The sequence below is a fragment of the Cryptotermes secundus genome, unplaced genomic scaffold (assembly GCF_002891405.2).
Source record: "Cryptotermes secundus unplaced genomic scaffold, Csec_1.0 scaffold1679, whole genome shotgun sequence".
Classification (NCBI taxonomy): Eukaryota; Metazoa; Arthropoda; class Insecta; order Blattodea; family Kalotermitidae; genus Cryptotermes; species Cryptotermes secundus.
In genome coordinates, this window is record NW_019743676.1 from 73,657 (window position 1) to 92,291 (window position 18,635).

General features: G+C 37.6%; 1 protein-coding gene across 2 annotated transcripts; it reads right to left on the reverse strand.

Annotated features, from left to right (window-relative positions):
* Positions 1-513: 513 nt before the first annotated feature.
* LOC111874271 (N-acetylglucosamine-6-phosphate deacetylase) lies at positions 514-16,311 on the reverse strand. 2 transcript variants are annotated; one of them, XM_023869629.1, is made up of 8 exons: positions 15,942-16,311; positions 14,987-15,126; positions 12,304-12,438; positions 7,697-7,826; positions 5,573-5,661; positions 3,676-3,820; positions 2,455-2,631; positions 514-857 (listed from the first exon to the last, which is right to left on the reverse strand). In XM_023869629.1, the coding sequence occupies exons 1-8, from the start codon at positions 16,189-16,191 to the stop codon at positions 649-651; spliced, it is 1,275 nt and encodes a 424-aa protein (XP_023725397.1). In that variant the 5' UTR covers positions 16,192-16,311; the 3' UTR covers positions 514-648. The 2 variants fall into 2 exon arrangements, with proteins under 2 accessions (XP_023725397.1, XP_023725396.1); XM_023869628.1 differs by having other exon boundaries at positions 12,304-12,441.
* Positions 16,312-18,635: the final 2,324 nt, after the last annotated feature.

Below are 18,635 nucleotides of genomic sequence, written 5' to 3' on the forward strand. Positions count from 1 at the left end.
CAGTAATTTTGCATAACAAGTGCAGCAAAACACAACAGCTCTAATATGGAAAGGGGCAAGTAATACACTTTGGTGCATTGTAAAACTGTGTTATACTTTATGATTGCGATGGAAGGAAGAAATTCTTGTTCTCATCCTCTTCATTCAGAATTTTTTCTAGTTCTTTGAACTGAAAAGGTCATTCTCACGCATGCCAAGTATACTGCATAAAAGGTAATTTCCACAAATCTCACATTTTTGTTTTGTGGTGCAAAACATTACTACTGACACTGGCAAAGCAATTGTTGATATTAAGTGACCTTGCACACATACTTGCTTGCTTACTCATGCAGCTGAGTCCTTCTGGAGGAGCTGCCAATTCTGCAGCTACTCAAGAATTTCCCAGCATTTTATGGAACCCAAAGGCTCATTACCGTGTTCACAAGAGCCCTCCACTGGTCCCTATCCTGAGCCAAATCAATCTAATCCATACCATCCCAACCACACACACATGCTACCAGTAAAAATCAGAGACAATGATGGAACCACCAATATTCACTATGAAGCAGTATCACAATATTTTCATATAAAATGCAATATTGCAACTAATCCCAATGACAATTTTTCTTTGTATCTTATGAAAGAAATGTAACAAAGATGTGTTCAGTTCTAAATCAGCCTCAGTGTTGGATGTGGGCTTTCCGTATCCTGGTAAACACATTCTCCAGCAATCCAAGTGGACCATACTTTGAGGTCTTCACCCAAGAAGACAAAATCTGCATCTGCTCCAAAACTGAGTGTTCCCTTTCTGTCATGGATGCCAACTGCTTGTGCTGGGTGCAGGGTTGCAGCTTCTAAGGCAGTCACTACAGAACATGCTGAAAACAAAATGGGGAAAATAAATAGCCAGAATTACTTCCTGCACATCAATCTCACAATAATTATTCTTCAATATTTTGTATGGCCATGAAACTTTCCACACTGATAGCAGAACATTTTCTCTTCATATAGGTTTTTAACATGATCAACAATTATCATATGAGAATACAGGGACTGACACCTCAGGGCTGGCAGCTGGATTTTCACTAGTAATGGTGTCAGCACTGAAAAAAGTTATGTATCTTGGAACTATTACTGCTAGAATATTCTAGTAGAAAGTATCTGAAATAAAACACATTGTCTAATTCTAAGGTGTTATTACTTTTGTTGCTGTTTCCAGAAAAGTTTACACATATTGTATTGTTACTGTCTATCTTTTATAGTTGATTCATGTCACAAAATGTATACATCTCAATATATAAAACATCATCTTTCATCATGTTACTGTAAAATGATATATAAAATGGAGTAATCTTTTTGCATGTCCCATTTACATTATTATAGCCAAAAAAGAAAATGTAATCTCCTGTACAGGCATGTCAGGAGGTTGTGAATGTCTGTCATCACTGCCAGGTGTCTAAGTATTTGACAAAGCTTGATTAAACGTAATCTCAACTTTCAGTCACATTACTGTTATCACCCACTGCTACACTGTCTTCATCACGCTCATTATCACTGTCCTGTGAGATTGCCCCCTTCAGAGTCACTCTTCAAAATAACCTGTTTCATACTTATTTTTATTCTTCAAAATTTGCATCATTATGAAAAAGTAAATATTACATTCCTCTGACAGTAATACAGTATAGTCCACCAGAGGAATAAGACTACACATGCACATGTTGTGTGTTCAGTGCTTCAGATGGAAGCCTAGCAGCCCCAATATCATAATCAACCACTCCAAACTACAAACATACATTTATCTGACACACATATTGGACATTTTCTATCATGTCATTTCAGAAGCTGGTTTTCCTTCTGTAATCAGGTAAAAGTATGAACTCTAGTCCGCTGGATTCATCTGACAGGGATAACCTCTATCACACAGTACATGTGTGCATTTGTCACCAACCTTTAGACTTATCTATCCATATCTCAGACTGTATTGCACCAAATGGTTACATGACTGGTGAATAATGAACTGTAAAGGACTTGGAAGCAGTTTTTACCTAATGAAGGCACTATCCAGCATTTTCCTCTAGAGGCTAAAGAGAAACCTTAGCATGATCAAAGAAGTCTTGGCTGATATTTAAACTCAGCGTCTTCCACACAAGTATAGAGTGTTGCTACTACACCCACCCGCTTGCTGCTGAATGTTGATTTGTATCACGTAGACTAACAGATTCTTTGTGAAATAAGACATTTTCAAGAAATTTTATGAACTTCTACCCAAGTATAGACAATGCTGTATGTGTGCATCTGACTGACTGTTAAATTCCTGCTTGCCCTTGTCAGCACAGTGATTCTTGGTTCCATGCCCCACAGGACCCATGACCACACTTTGCTCTCTGACAGATGTGGGAGCTTTCAGACTCCCTCCACTCTGTGTGTAACTTTCCCAACTTACTTCCTTGTATATCATATGCTCAAAGGACTTACACACAGCTTTCATGAAGAACTGGATACACTGGTTCATGTTCGCGATGCTGCCACAGAGGGTTTCCGTGCCTGCCACCAGAGCACGTCCACCTTTCACTTCAATGGCTAACTGTCCCAGCTGGTGTGTTCCTTCTTCCAGTCCCAGTGCTGAGATAGCATCTGTCACCAGCACTAAACCTTCAAACACATAAAATTATTTTGTTTCATATTACTGCAATGTGATATAAATTATATAACAAACAGAACAAAAGAATCATATTTCATAGTCTGAAAACTTGAATTATGATCTTCTGGGATATGATGCTGTGTAGTGTAGCTGGTTGTTACAAACATTCTGAAGGGACTTGCTGCCTTCCTCTTCACCATTCTGCAAACTTCAGTTCACACACGCTGCACATCTTCTCTGTGATTTTGTCTATGATGAGGCTGGATCTAGAATGGGGTCCACTCAGCCTCATGAGGATAATTGAGGTGCTATTTCAAGGAAATAGTGGCTCTGGTCTAGAGAACCTAAATTAACGGCCATGTGGATTCGTTGCGCTGACTACGCAACACCCTCTATCAGCTAAAGTTGGCACTAAGTTCGCTGACAATTGGCAGTCGCTTGGTTGGTATAGTTTGCTTGCGGAGTAAAAACCACAGTGTTTTTGTTTGAGCCTTAAAGAAAAGCATCAAGTGTCTGTCTGTGCACACAAAAGAAGGCAAAGCTATCCCTGCAACAGGCCATGAAGGCCCATAGAGTTGTAAGACATTGAGGCTCCCATATTTTCTAGACAATGGGTTCACAGATGTTAAGGTTATCAGCCTTAGGAGCCGGCCGCCCGTTACCCTCAGCAAGATTCCTGGTACTTATTTCTGTGCCATAGTGCGGCTGGAAGGATTCGGTGAATTGAAAAAAATTCAATGACCTCATTGGGAATCAAACCCATGACCTTCCAGCTTGTAGCATACTGCCTCAACCATGCTACAGTAGCATGCCCTTCCCCCCCCCCTCAAAAAAAAACTTACTGTAAATCATGAAATTTAATCTTGGTCACTTCTGTATAGTCTTGATTGGTATCTCATTATATGAAATACCAAATTTTAAGTGGAACCAATCATCACTAAATCTGGGACAATGAATGGCAGTGTCTTACCTCGAGATCATTCTATTTGAAAGATCAGGAGACTAGTTTACTAGTATAATACACAACTAGCACAATCAATAAAACTCCTACTGACCATCTGGATGTGTACTATGTGCTATTCGCAATGCTGCTGGATGCGTGTGGATTCCATCAGAAATTATACCATAGAAAACACTATGTCCATCATTAATGAGGTCAGATCCAAGGAGACCCACAAGGCCAGGATCCCTGTGATGAAACTGAAACACAAAATACGTCTCTTTAAGGTATCTAAAAAACTTATGCCATATCAGTTTTACTTTCTCCTGTATGAGTATGTAGTATAGGATAAAATGACTGTGGAAATTTTGACAAATAAACGTTCTTAAGCCCTCCCGATTATTAAAAAGTGGTTTTTGAAATGCTCTCTGTCAGTATGTATGCACGGATCCATATGAATGTATATACGAACATATGCCTTGTTAGCACATGTGCGGATGGATGGATTTTATTCACATTTGATAGTCAAGAGTTTATCCATCCTAGGTCAGTGTCTGGTGAATCTGAATATTCCAGCTCAAGAAACGGGGGCTCTTTAGGTGGGTGAGTTGTAGGAGGTGACAAAAAGGGAAGTCTCAAATCTGAGACAGTCCCAAGGAACTTGGACTTGAGAAAGACTGCACGGGCAAGGGCCAGCAGCATATACAAAAGACTGACCCGTCCTCTCATCAGAGAGTGTGCCCCACAAAACAAGACCGTAACTGTCAAACAGTAATAAATATCTGGTCATGAGCCCCAGATGGGGCTCAACACCAAGACTTACTGACTGACTGCCAGTCACAATGTGACTTTGGCTTTACAGGGGAGTCTTGAGACGGCAATTACAAGTGTAGGAGGTTGATGTGAGATGGCTGCCTTCCTGTAAGGACAGGAGCCTGGGAGCTGGGGGGTGTCCACTGGTGAAGATACAGCAGACTGAGAAGACTTAGTACATTCTGTAGTGAACTGCAGTGTATGTGTGAATTAGAGACAGCACTATAGTTACTTGTAGTTATCATCTGTAAGTGTTCAGTAAATCCAATTGCCAATCCAAACCCATCCATAGTCACTCCATCACGTGACAATATGAAAAAAGTTACACTGTGGCTACTAATATTTAAAGTGAATTGTCTTTTTCTTAAAAGTAGGATGTCTTCTGTGAAAAGAAAAGACTGAAATGTTCTCTGGGATACTACTCACACCCATATGACGTTGAATTTTCCACTTCCCTCTTCTCCCTCTGGAGTATGACATAATTATATTTCTTCTATACTTATATAAATTAAAGCAATCCAATTTACTCATTTAGATGAAAGTTTTACACTTGTGTCACAACAATACAATGTTCTTTTGAAATATCAGTGGCCTGCTTTGCTAAGCATAACAGTTCTCAATACACTCTCTGATGTTCTCACACAGTTAATCCAGTACAATACAGAGGATTATGAAAAGTGTCATTTTTTCACATGACCATTGTGAAACAAAGTGTTTATTGCTAGAAAATAACTAATGGTCATTTTATTCTGTTTATTACTAACTTGTCTGCTTGTCTAGCTTACTCTTTGATCCTGAAGACGGAGGCAATATGTTCCTCTGAAACATCAGTAAACTTCTACCAGACTATACAACATCACATACAACATAACACTCTTCATGGGCACTGGCATGAAAACCTCATATTTCATGTCTTGAATGTCTTTAAAAGTATAATTCCCAAGAAAATCAACTGGAACTGAGTAAGCCACAGGAATTTCAAGAGCTTCAAATTGTATGAAAGAAATAATACATCTGGAACAAATTTCACTGGTAAGTTCTGTCCTTCTGTCTTTGTGAGACAGCAAATTTACAATTGTGATGACAGTAAGATATGTGGTGCCTGGACCAAAATGTGGATGCACACTTGAATTAGGAACACAATATCTGAATGTCATACCTATGAAAACCCACCGAGACAAATACTGAGTCACACTTACTGCTGGCATAGCATTAAACAGGTGTGTTATAAGTGTGGCTCCATGCTGGATTCCACGCTCCCCTTCACTCAGGTCAGCCAAAGAATGTCCTGAAACACAAAACTATCAAGAATTTGATGTTTTCACAGTGGTGGTTATGAAGCATTCTGTCTTCTGGGATACAACACTGTGTAATCTGTTGAAAGTCAACTGACATTTTGGAGGAACATGGGCTGACTTTCGATGGACTATATGACTTTATATCCCAGAAGACACAACTCTTCATACAGTTATCAAGCCTGAAAACCAAGAAATAAATCTGTTTAGAAATGACAGAAATATTTGGAGGCTTTTCAGCCATCAATACACACCTGAGGTGACTTTCACATGCTCGAATATTATCAGTAATGGTACCAACTGCAACAGTGTGTATCCATGTGTACATATGCTGTAACTGATACCTTTCAGTCACCAATCTGATAAAAGTGACTATTAAATGGTTCATCAGAAACCATCTCATATTTAGTAAACATATACATTCTTTCAGAGAGGTAATGAATTACTGGTTTCAGTAAAATAATTAAGAAGTTTTCTTTGTGTCCTCTTTAGTAATTAAAATATTTCCACCTAAATAAGAAAATAAAATTCAAGGCTTTATTCAGCAAAGATGAAAGTTGGCTGGATGGCATAATCAGCAGGTATGTTGAAACTGTTGAATGAACTTAACCTTTCACTGCTAGAATATCATTCAGGTACCAATGATTTTGTAAAAAAGCCATTCCAAATGAAACGGAACATATGGATTCAAAAGCTCAATATGAAGAAGATACTGTTACTGTCACTGCATTGAAGAATGCAACTGTGTCGCCAATTTCAATTTCAACCAATGAATGAATGTTTACTTCCAGAAATTCTAGCCATTTTTTACAGTGTGCTCTACTGTGATACTTACCCCTTTTCATATCAGATCATTTTCTGATGAACACTTTACAAAGCACTGGATATAAAAAGTAATTACAAGGCAATGTCCTTTCTTCCCATGGATGAAGAAAGGTAATGTGAGAGAAAAAGAAAGAATTTGCTTACAAACTGATTTGTGCAACAGTGGCATTCATATTTCTTGGCATATTTCAAATTATGTCCTTTCTTGTCTTGGGTTCATTGTTATATCACTGAGGCTGAGGCAGCCAGCTGGTGTGATGGAAAATAATACACAGTTCAACAAAGTCTGTATGAGATAAATACAGATAAAGAGAAAAACACAGGCAATACCTATCTTATTTCAGACAGAGAAAATAGAGTGCTGGCATATTTTAAAATGACACACATTACTCAAAAAGCTAGAAAAGAGCAACTGTGCCTTCTCAAAACTAAATTTTATCAAATACAACATCACTCTTAGTCCTTATCTTGAATATATTGTCCAAAGAAGTATTAAAATCGTTGTCTATCTTGGATAACTTTTAGCAATGGCTACAAGAAACATAAATAGGCCTTAAAATGCTAACCACTTGGGCTAGAAATGTGGAATTTGTTCCTATATATTCAGAAAAAAAAAACAGCCCTTCACCTAACTGCATGTTTAATCTTAGTTCATGAAAAGTTTGTCTAAGCATGCAAGACATTTTATTTTGAAACCTGTAGTTAAGAGGACCTGAACTAGGCAACACAGCAAGTTTCTCACTGGCTGCAAAGCCTCAAACATCAAGAGAGATGCATCCTACTAAAGAATTGTGAACCGTTGTGATTATGATGGATCATGATGTTTGTGTACTGCTATGCAAAGAAAAAGCAGTTATCTGAACATTCTTGAAGATCAAGATTAAGGAATCAATAAATTTTTTTTCTTTATCTGAGCTCAAAAGTTTCAGACTCACACATGACTAGAAATTATAAACAGCAACAAGGACAGATCTGGCACTGGAATTCTGTACTGATGGCATAAAGCCATAAGTGAGTATTCTAACCCTAGGCATCAGAGAACTAGGGATATACAGAGAGTCCAAATTTTAACTGTTCACAAGCTCATTTGTTAGTAAAAGTTTATGACTGCAAAAAATATTGAGGACCAGTGTAATTCTTTATTAAATTTATGACACAAGATAAGTGGAAAGGAACCTTATTATTTAAAGAATATTTTCCAACCTAAAGACACAGTAATTCCTCTCTTTGTTAATTCTTCTATTATGTCCACAGCATTATTCAACTCAGGTGCCAGGGTTACAATTCTCACATTTTCTATACTTCCATATACATCCTGAAGAGAATCCAAACCCTGAAACAATAAGGAACTAGTACTAACATAAATAGTAATTCAATTCAATCATTTATTTGCTCACATGTTTACTGAACAGCCTGAAGTCCAATTATAAAGTAAGCTTCAGCAAAGAGATATACAAAACATACAAAAGGACAAAACAAGACAACATACAACAGTTAAGACAATAACCATTCAATAGTGCAGTCATACCAACCACCATCAGCTGCTGGTCTACACTGATGATGTGAATCCACTGGGTGATAACACAGACACCTTAAAGAAAACCAGAGAAACTTTAACTGATGCTAGTAGGGAGGTTGGTCTAGAAGTAAGCATAAAGAAAACTAAGAATATGTTGCTGTCTTGTCACCAGAATGCAGGGCAAAATCATGATATAAAGAGAGCTAACAGATACTTTGAAAATGTGGCACAGTTCAAATATTTGGGAACAATAGTAACAAATCAGAATTTGTTTCAGGAGGAGATTAAGAGGAGACTGAATTTGGGTAATACAACCATTCAGTGCAGAACCTTTTGTCTTCTTGGCTGCTGGCCAAAAACACAAAAATTAGAATATACAAAACTATAATTTTGTCTCTGGCTCTGTATGAGTGTAAAACTTGGTCTCTGGCATTAAGGGAGGTACATAAGTAGGGTGCTTGTGAACAAAATGCTAAGGAGAATATTTTGAGTGAAGAGGGATGACGTAACAGGACATTGGAAAAAAAAACTGTACAATGAGGCGCTTCATAACTTGTACTCTTCAGCAAGTATAATTAGAACGATCAAGTCAAGGAGGGTGAGATGCATAGGGCATGTGGACATGTGGTATGTATGGGGAAGAGGAATGCATTAGGATTTTAATTCACTTAGTGGGGGGGTGGAGTCCAACTGGGTCCACTTAGCAGGGTGGCCACTGATTGGCCTATTGTAGCCTGCTCCAGGTGATTATGATGATGGAGAATTTGGTGGAATGAAGACTGGCAGGGGAAACTGAAGTACTCAGAGAAAATCTGCCCCAGCGCCACTTTGTCCACCACAAATCCCACTTGACCAGACCCGGGATTGAACCCGGGCTGCAACGGTGGGAAACCAGCGACTAACCACTTGAGCTATGGCACGGCCTCATTAGGATTTTGGTGGGAAAGCCAGAAGGAAAGACACCATTAGTAAGACCCAGACATAGATGAAAGAATAATATTAAAATGAATTTTCTAGAAACACAAAGGTGTGGTATGGACTTGATTCGTCTGGCTCAGAATAGGGACCAATGGAGGGCTCTTGTGAATATGGAAACGAACCTTCTGGTTCCATAAAATGTTGGGAATTTCTTGAGTAGGTGAGTGACTGGCTGCTTCTCAAGGGCTTGGCACCATGGAATTATTATTCTTGCTGGTACTGCTGTTGTGGCAGCAGCAGATGGTGATGGTAGGAACAACAGTTCTTTAATAATAATGTTCTCTAACCTCTAATTTCCAAATTTATTCTGCTACAACTAAATTTTGGTCCATTCAAATTTAGCCCACTGCATTGTATGGTACACACAGCAATTTGGCTCAAGCAGAAAGGCTTCTGACTTGTATTCTGGAGGGGCTTGGTTTGAATAAAGGCTGGGAAACTGATTATTCTGAAGGTATTCATGGTTGTTCTCAAGCCCCCCTGACAAATGTCAGGATAATACCTTAAATTAGGTCACAACACTTCCTTCCACATTCTTTCCATACCATTATTTACTATCACCCATCCGTTCAACACTACACAGTCTGAGTTACTGACAACATTGTTAAATAAACTACAAATACTGGTTAATAAATTCTGTAGTACGGAATCTCCTTATTTAGTTCATCAATATTCAGCACATAATTAAATTCAAATTACATTCCACATAGTAACTGTAATTTAAAGCATATAAAATCTCTTCTCTAAGGTTCCTTCCCTTTAAGGCTTCCTCATGCTAAGACCCATCTCTTTAATTTTCTACAACCTTCTCAGACAGGCATCATTCCCTCATTAGTTGTGTCACATCATCAGTTCAGATTTTGGCCTACCCCATCTCTGACACCTGATTGGACTCCATTCCATTGAATGGATGTGTGAGTCCATATCTCATGTTACTTTTCAACTATCCAATATTTATTGTTTCTTCTACCTCAACTATTTCTCTATCTATCTCATTCCAGTCTCTATCCTGAAGTGTTTCCTCAAATATCTCCTTCAAAAACCTATTTCTGTTAATTTCCTGAGTATATCTGTATTTACCATCCATGACTCTGATCCATAAGTTATTATCAATCCTACAATAGCAGAACATATCTGTATATCTGTAATTATACTTATGTTTGTGACAAGGATGTTGTATGGTATTAACTGTTTTTAAATTCTATTTATAAATTACCCTACACCACTGGATGAAAAAATGTGGGAGGATGGAACTGGATACTAAAGATCTGAATATACATATACTGAGTAAATCTTAATCACATCCCTTAAATATAAGAATCACATTCCACACTTACAGGCAAGCATATAAATATATGGTTAGCAAGATATGGCAATTGGAAACACAAGAAAAGAGAAGTAGACAAATCACACAGTTACGGATAAAAAGTACATTAGTTGTGAACAGAATGGCCTCTAGTCAGCTATAGACAATTTACAAAACAATCCAGCATTACAGTCAATGCATAAGTGAGCCCTGTTGCACCAAGATTTCCTGGTCTGCTGGAAAACTTCAGACATGCTGCATACTGTCATCCCTGCAGCTTCAGTGGCATTCCACAGCTCATTCTGTTTTACATTGTTGGGCCTAAATGATACTCTTCAGACGGCCTCACAAGCAGAATTCAGCAGGAGTGAGATCAGGTGATTGCGGAGGCCACACAACTGGTCTGTTTCATCCTATTAAAATAGTGCATGACATGAGAAGAATGGGTAGGAGTCCACTCATTCAGTACCCACACTGTCATTGCCAATGGATTGTCATCAAGTAGCTGTGATAACTACTCAGACAGAACTGTAAACAGCAGTTCCCTGACACATGAGGCAGCAGTTAATGCACTGTATGAGTGTGCAGCCTGAATGACTGCTTCATCTGTTTTGTGGTGCTGCTTCACAGTTGCCACAGGCAATGATGCTGTATCTCCCTAACAGAAGTGGCTGTGATGATTTGTGCTTGCCTGTAAGTGTAGAACACATTGCTTACATTTAAGGTATGTAATTAAGACTCAGCCGGTCACGGTAACCGAGCGGTCTAAGGCATGTACTGCCTTCGCTCGCTTGGAAACTGGGATCGTGGGTTCGAATCCCACCTAGGGCATGGATGTATAGTCTGTGTGTGTGCGTTTTCATATGTTTGTGTACAGGCAGAGGCCTTGCGACAAGCTATTACCCACCCAAGGAGTCCTACCGAATGTGTAAGATCTAGAAAAACCGAAGTGATCGGAGAAGTTCACGGAGGTAGGCCTAGGCCCATTGGGGCTGTAGTGCCAAAGAAAAAAAAAAATTAAGACTCAATCTGTATATTCTCTACGCTCTGTCAGCGACCAGGAGTCTACAGCCCAAGATGAAGATGCTGTCTGAATGACATAAAAGGTTTCGGAAGAATACCTCATGTTAAACGAAATATGAAATGTACACCCATAAGTTGATAACTATAGAGTTTTTTTTAACAGTTCATGGCTCTGTGCTTCACGGTGACCAGTGCACTGCCAGATGCAAGGCACATGTGAATTTTGCCAATGAATCGGCATGCCTGACAGCTGATAATATTTGGAATGAAGCAGTTACAATTCACACATCACAGGGTGTTGAAAATACTGTCCCTCTACACACAGATATCTTTTGCTATTAATTATTTTGTTAAAAAAACACAGGTACATCAATCCTTCTTGCATTTACAGCACATCCCTATCCTGAGTCAGATCAATCCGATCAATCCAATCCGCACCATCCCATCCTACCTCTCTTAAGATCCATTCTAATATTGTCCACCCACCTACACCTTGGTCTTCCCAGTGGTCTCTTTCCTTCTGGCTTTCCCACCAATATCCTATACGCATTCCTCATCTCCCCTATTCGTGCTACATGCCATGCCCACCTCATCCTCCTTGACTTGATCATTCTAATTATACTTGGAGAAGAGTACACGTTATCAAACTCCTCATTATGCAGTTTCCTCCAACCTCCTGTCACTTCATCTCTCTTCAGTCCAAATATTCTCCTCAACGCAATCATTAACACATAAAAAAGTTACATTACAAATTTTCAGCCATTTTATGATCTATATACACAAAATTTCATATTCAAGTTGTTTATTAGTTACTGCCATCAAACAAAATGCCGAATATAATTATTAAATACTTAAAAAAGACACCTTACTAAAATCCCAGAGTTACTTTCTTGACATTCTGTTCATCTGTATTTACATCATGCAACTACTGCTGGAAATTAAGTGAGACTAGTCAAAGTATTGAATGTAAGGACATTCACTCACCCTGTCCATGTCTTGAATGTACTGGGCAGGATGAGCCCCTTTCTTATTCACATTAATAAATGGACCTTCTAAATGAGCACCAAGAATAGCAGCACCTTCTGGCCCCCCAGGCCGTATCTTAAGCAGTGGTAACACCTGCTGTAATTAAAAATATGAGAAGAATGAATAATTATAAAATCAACTGGAATGACATAATGTAGACCTACTGATGAAGAAAAAAATTAAATACATCATGTGGAAACATCCAAGCCTAAAATCAGTTAATGTTTCAAATAATTTAGCAACTTATTATTAAATAAATAAATCAATAAAACTTTTAGTTGACAGAGATACAGAGCAAAATTCTTGTTACCTAGTGTGTGTGTAGAATGGAGTCTGCCAATTACAGCAATTTACCAGTTGCATTACAAAAATTCTTACAGAAATTCAATACAAAGTCACAATATGTTTTTCTTGAGTTCATAAGTGAGAGTTCTTGGGCAACACAGCAGATTGATGGATGGAAGATTCTAATTATCTTAAAGCAATCACAAATTCAACTACACTGTACTGTAATTGTGTCTGCGTGAGAGGGGATGACAGGTAGCTTTGCTAGTGTGGCTGGGAAAACTATTATGTGGTGGGTGAACATCTGTGCAACACAAATTTGTTTCTGGGATGTAACACGATGCAGTCCGCCGAAAATCAACCGACATTTTGGAGAAATATGTTGCCTACATCTTCAGGGCCAAAGAATAAGCCAAGAAAGAAACTGTGAAGCAGGTAGAAAGCACAACTTTCAATGGACTAAACAGTATTATATTCCAGAAGACAGAACTCTTCTTCCTTTGAAATGTTCATCGGAGGGATAAGAACTGCACATGCCCAGATACTGGAAAACTGGGCACATATTTACAGCCTTCATGAAAACATCTTAACCAACTTACAATCAAATCCAGTTTCATATTAAAATCTCAATTCACCAACTGAGCATTGAAAGACAAACTATAATCTTGCAGTAAATGAACAAGAATGCCATTTCTGAAGCACCTGAGTTCATCATATATTTGAAACACATCATTAAAGTATAAGTGAACAATAATATCAACATTATTTAAAAAAAACTGTAGAGGTGATTAATGTACTAAAATTTTAAAAATAAATTGTAAATATTTTTCAGATATTACGAGTGCTAGTGTGTGTGTAGACTGTAATGCAATGCAACATGTTAATTTATGAACACCAAAGCACTATGGATAATATTAAAGCTTGTCCTTATTATCCACTTTAATACGACCCCCCCATCTCTTCCATCTTCCAAGTGGCTGATGGCAAGATTTCCAACCTGAGTCAACCACAACCTTCCTGATTTACCTAACTCACCAACACTATAATTCGCACATAAATCACATAATTTATTGTTTTGAACTTCCACCATCCCTAATTTAATTTTTCTCTCTTTGCTTTGAGCCTTTTCTTTGGCATTTTTTGTTCCCTGATTAATGCTCTACCTCAGAGTTATGATGAAATGCTTCATGACCACATAAAACTATGAGCACAAATGTTTTACATACCTTAATATATAGTGTTCTCATAACAATAACCACAAATAACAAAACCGTCTTTAAAATATTTCTGACAAAAGAGTTTAGTTTGGAAATCGTAACTTAGTTCACTTAATTAAGGGTACCTCACTCACTCACTCATGGACCTGAGCCTTTCTTGAGAAGCTGCCAGTAGTGCAGTTACTAAAGAATATCTCAGCATTTTATGGAACCTGAAGGTTCACTACCATGTTCATAAGAGCCCTCAACTGGTCCCTATCCTGAGCTAATCAATCCAGTCCATACCACCCCATCCTAACTCTCTCAGATCCATTTTAATATTATCCACCTACCTATATCTTGGTCTTTCAAATGACAATTAACATTGTCCAGAGTTAGAAAGTAGGTATTCATTACCTTCAGGAAGTTCTGATAGTCACAGCTAAGCTTCCAGACTGAAAAGCAGAAAAATCTACTCTGAATCTATTAATTTGTCCTAGTTTTGAAACTGACATTTTTTGCATAAAAGGCTCATAAAAAGGTAAAGTAAACGAATCCCTGTAACAGGCCATAGAGGCCCATAGGGTCATAAGACAATGAGGGGTCCCACATTATCTAGACAATCGGCTCACAGATGGCAGTAAGGTTGTCAGCCTTATGTGCCAGTTGTCCTTTACTCCCCAGGAAGGAAGACTCTTGGTAGACTCATATCTGTTAGAGGCTGAGTCGACCCCAGGACCATAGTGCGACTGGAAGGATGAGGTCAACTTAAAAAATCCATCTCATCAGGACTCAAACCTGCGACCATCCATGCAGCATAGTGCGTCAACCAAACTATGCTATTGTGTGCCCCACCATAAAAGGCTCATACCTTAACCTTCATCATTACAGAACATTGGATTTTGAATCTCCCTGCTACTGTGATGCTGGTGGCCAAATTTAACTTGGCAATAACAGTATTTATGTTTAAAAAAACTGCAATGCTAAGCCTGTTGGATGCACACATGCTGTCAGAGCCTCATCTGGATAAAGTGGTATGCTTCAATTATCTACTTTGATGTAAATCTAGGTTCATGCAATGACATAAACATCATGACAAAGGAAAATGAAGTAATATTCACATCAGAGCCTTAATGTTATGAACCTATTCATAGATCTACCTTAAGGTACACGTAGGGAGGCGATGTGACGAGTGTTGGACAGAACGCTGTAACACCATGTGCCAGGAGTCCCTTAGCCACTTTCTGTACACCTGCCTCAACATCGTGATTGTTGTAGGAGAAGTCAATGCCAAAACCACCTGAAATATCACATATCCATCATTCCACATATTATATGACACAGCTTCAAATCTGAGCAGAATTCAAACAAGAACAAAAGCAATAATGTAACACAAATTCAGACAGAGTCAGAATATCTTTACATGTTGCATCCTGTTGTATCATAAACATACAATTTCTTTATTTCATATTTTCAGATTGTTGTGTTGACTAAAGATAATGACAAAGAAATTTTAAGAGTCAAAATTGCTGTCAGTATGGTGACTAGTCTACATGTTGGACAACAAGGAAATCACAGCGCAATTCATATCAGTGTCAATGTATTCTTTTTCTCCATAGCATCCACACAGGCTTTATAGCCCACGTGGCCTCCAGTTCTATGGGAAATGATATATTTTTCTCTCCGGTTAAACTAGCCAAAGTATGAAGTTAACCTCTCACTTTCATCATATGTTAAAGTTAGGAATCCACGGAGCTATGCCTCCACTCCGACATGCCTTCATAGCAAACAAGAGTGCAAAGAAATTTTGCCCTTTACCAACGTACTGTTTCCAATTTCTAGATGGTAACACAATCCATATGCATTAGCATAGTTACCTTATTTGGAAGATGAAACTGTTAAATTCAGTTCGCCTACTATTACATTCAAATTTGAACACTGTCGATTGCAATCAGCATAATACAACACCTCGCGTAATTCAAAATTATTTAGTAACCCTAGTTCTTAAAGCTATATAATTTTCGAGACCTAATTTTGACGTTCCTGCAAACTGCATTTCATTTAGCAGCACTCATTTTTATTACTATTAGAAAATATCACTTTTAGAACTCGTACCGTTTATTTGTAAATCTATAAAACCGGGTGCTACCAAAGCTCCTTTACAATCTATCTGTACATCAGCAGTAATTTTCTCGTCAAAAAACACTTTCTCGGGGTCCACAATTTTCCCATTACGCACCCATAGATCTTCTGTAATGACTGCATGGTCACGCAGTATTTGGCACTTTCTAAATTGCAACAGCTTATTGTGAAAATTCACTACACTTTTACTAATTTTATCAACGGTATTACGAGATATATCCATTACAACTGCTTCAATGCTCCAATAATCGCGGGATTGCCTGTGGCCTATAAGACCTTAACGTTATCGCTAACCTACAAGCTGACATATGTATTAACCACATGTGTTAAAATGAAAACACGAAGACAATGAAGACAAAACCATTATGAACATTACAACGATTACAACCATTACAACCGTTACAACCGATACCCTCTTACTCGCTCGTTCACTTTCGGGTACTCGATCGTTGGGGCTCGAATTCACTGCCATCTGTGTCCTAGTACCGAATTTGTTTCGACCTCAATGGCGGTGGCTTCAAAATATTTGAAATTCCTTGACAATATATCTTCATAGTTGCTGTAAACAGTTAATATACCATCCCTGAAGTGTATATAGTAATTATTTATTTTGTGAAATTTAATTTCTAGTGCACATCCCAATGTGCTGCTGCATCCATTAACACAATTTTCTTTTGACGCAATAATTGACTGCATAATACATTGCAAGACACATGTTCTAAGCATTTATTTAAATAATGGATGTTTATGACTTTGAAGTTTACACACCACTTCCAAGAAAATACAATAGAAGCAATAATGTGGTCAAAGCCTGGGAAGAACGTCTTTCCAGGAAAATTAAGCTAACTAAGAGTATTACAAAGAGGTTGGAATATGAAATGGCAATAATAAATGTGAAATATCCTTTCCTGGAATTACCTCAACGCAGAGGCAAAGCACTTGCCAAATTAGGAATTCCAACATTTATGGGACAAATTCATACGTAAGTTAACTACTGTTAAATAAGTTGGTCATGCCTTTCTTTTCAAATTTAACACTACAAAATACACAATTAAGCTGTTAAGAAATATGTTACTTCATATGTCTAATTCTGTTGTAACACTATTTTCAATTTTATTAAAATTTGCTGGGGGACTTTCTCAGAAAACCAAACACCATAAAAATTGATAAGCTTATGATTAAATTGGAAAGAATTATGTCAAATATAAAATATGGTTCCAAAATGTATAAATAGACTTGAGAAGGAACATAATTGCAGCAGCAAATTTAACCTCTGTGGTATGAATGAGATAATGAATCTCAAGTGTGAAAAACTAATGTAAGTAAGAACAGTTACCAAATAGGTATTTTAAATAATGTGTGCTTAATTAATAACGAAGCATAACCTGGTAAATGTGTGAACTTCTGTTGTGAAATTTCTGTCACACTGCTTGAGTTTCATTATGAATGTTATTACTAATTAATTTCTGTTGTGTACAGTCTCTGTTCAGTGACGTTATATTTGCTTATGAGTAAGTCAGTTCACAAGTTACAATTAAAACATTATTGTATCCTTTGTTTTAGCAAGTCTGAAAGCCCTCTTTAATGTTTTTTATATATGGCAGCTACATGTTAATAGGAAGATGTTCTCTTTAGCAGGTAAAGATTAAGGGTCAAATTATGGGGTAGTAAATTCCTCTGAAATGTTGGTTCCAGCCTACAAGACTACAAGATGGTTTTGTAAGCCAGACCAGATGATCAAAATATGAATATTCACAATCATGAAAATCTCATATTTTACATGATTTGGATATTTGCTCTGTATTTTTTAACATTACATAAAATTATCTGTTAAAGCCACTGTGAAGGCAGTTTGTTCTACTGTGCTTAGTTAATTCTTTCAATTATGACCTAAGAGGGAAGAAGTAACAACAGGCTAGAGAATTATTAGAATAATCAAATCACAGAGGATGAGATTTTCAGGGAATGGACAGAAGAGAAATGCATAAAAGTTTTTGTAAGAAAAAGACCACTTGGATGTCCTGAACGTAGATGTGAGGATAATATCAAAATGGATCTTAATGAAGCAGGATGTGAGGGTGAAGGCTGGATTCAGCTTGCTCAGGATAGAGACCACTGACAGGCTCTTCTGAACACAGCAATGAACTCTTGGGTTTTGTAATATACTGATAAGTTCTTGACTAGCTGAGCAACTATTAGCTTCTCAAGAAAGACTCAGCTTCATGAATTCAGTTAGTCATTTATTTCAATCTTAATCTGGGTCTGTCAGTATCTTACGAATCCTACAGTCAGACTTCTTCTATGCACATTGTTTATTATAAGTGAGTTTTCTATATACATATAGCAAATTTAAAACATTATTACTGGCATGTTTTTGAAAGTTGTCATCTAAATCATTTGAGCCTGTCCAACAGAAAATGTAACATACTTGATTCACATTCTTCCTTTCAAGGTATTGTTTTGGTATACTGACACAAGCACTGGTGCTCTAAATATACCAATTAAATTCATACTTTTGTGCTTCTTTCTATCCAAATTCTTATCTGTTGTGACAGTTCTATGAATCCTTTAATATGCTTATGGAGTGGAACAAGTATCAGCGGCTAATAGCAAACCGGCTAGCTAGGACTGGAGGAATATAGAAAGAAAATTTTATTCTTCTCTGCT

Excerpts from the sequence above, each read along its gene's own strand:
- LOC111874271 (XM_023869628.1), bottom strand. The coding sequence starts at position 16,191 with ATGGATATATCTCGTAATACCGTTGATAAAATTAGTAAAAGTGTAGTG. Across the intron at positions 5,662-7,696 it reads AGGAATTACTGTGTCTTTAG|GACATTCTTTGGCTGACCTG; the intron begins GTTGGAAAATAT and ends TTTGTGTTTCAG. Across the intron at positions 2,632-3,675 it reads ACATAGTACACATCCAGATG|GTTTAGTGCTGGTGACAGAT; the intron begins GTCAGTAGGAGT and ends ATGTGTTTGAAG.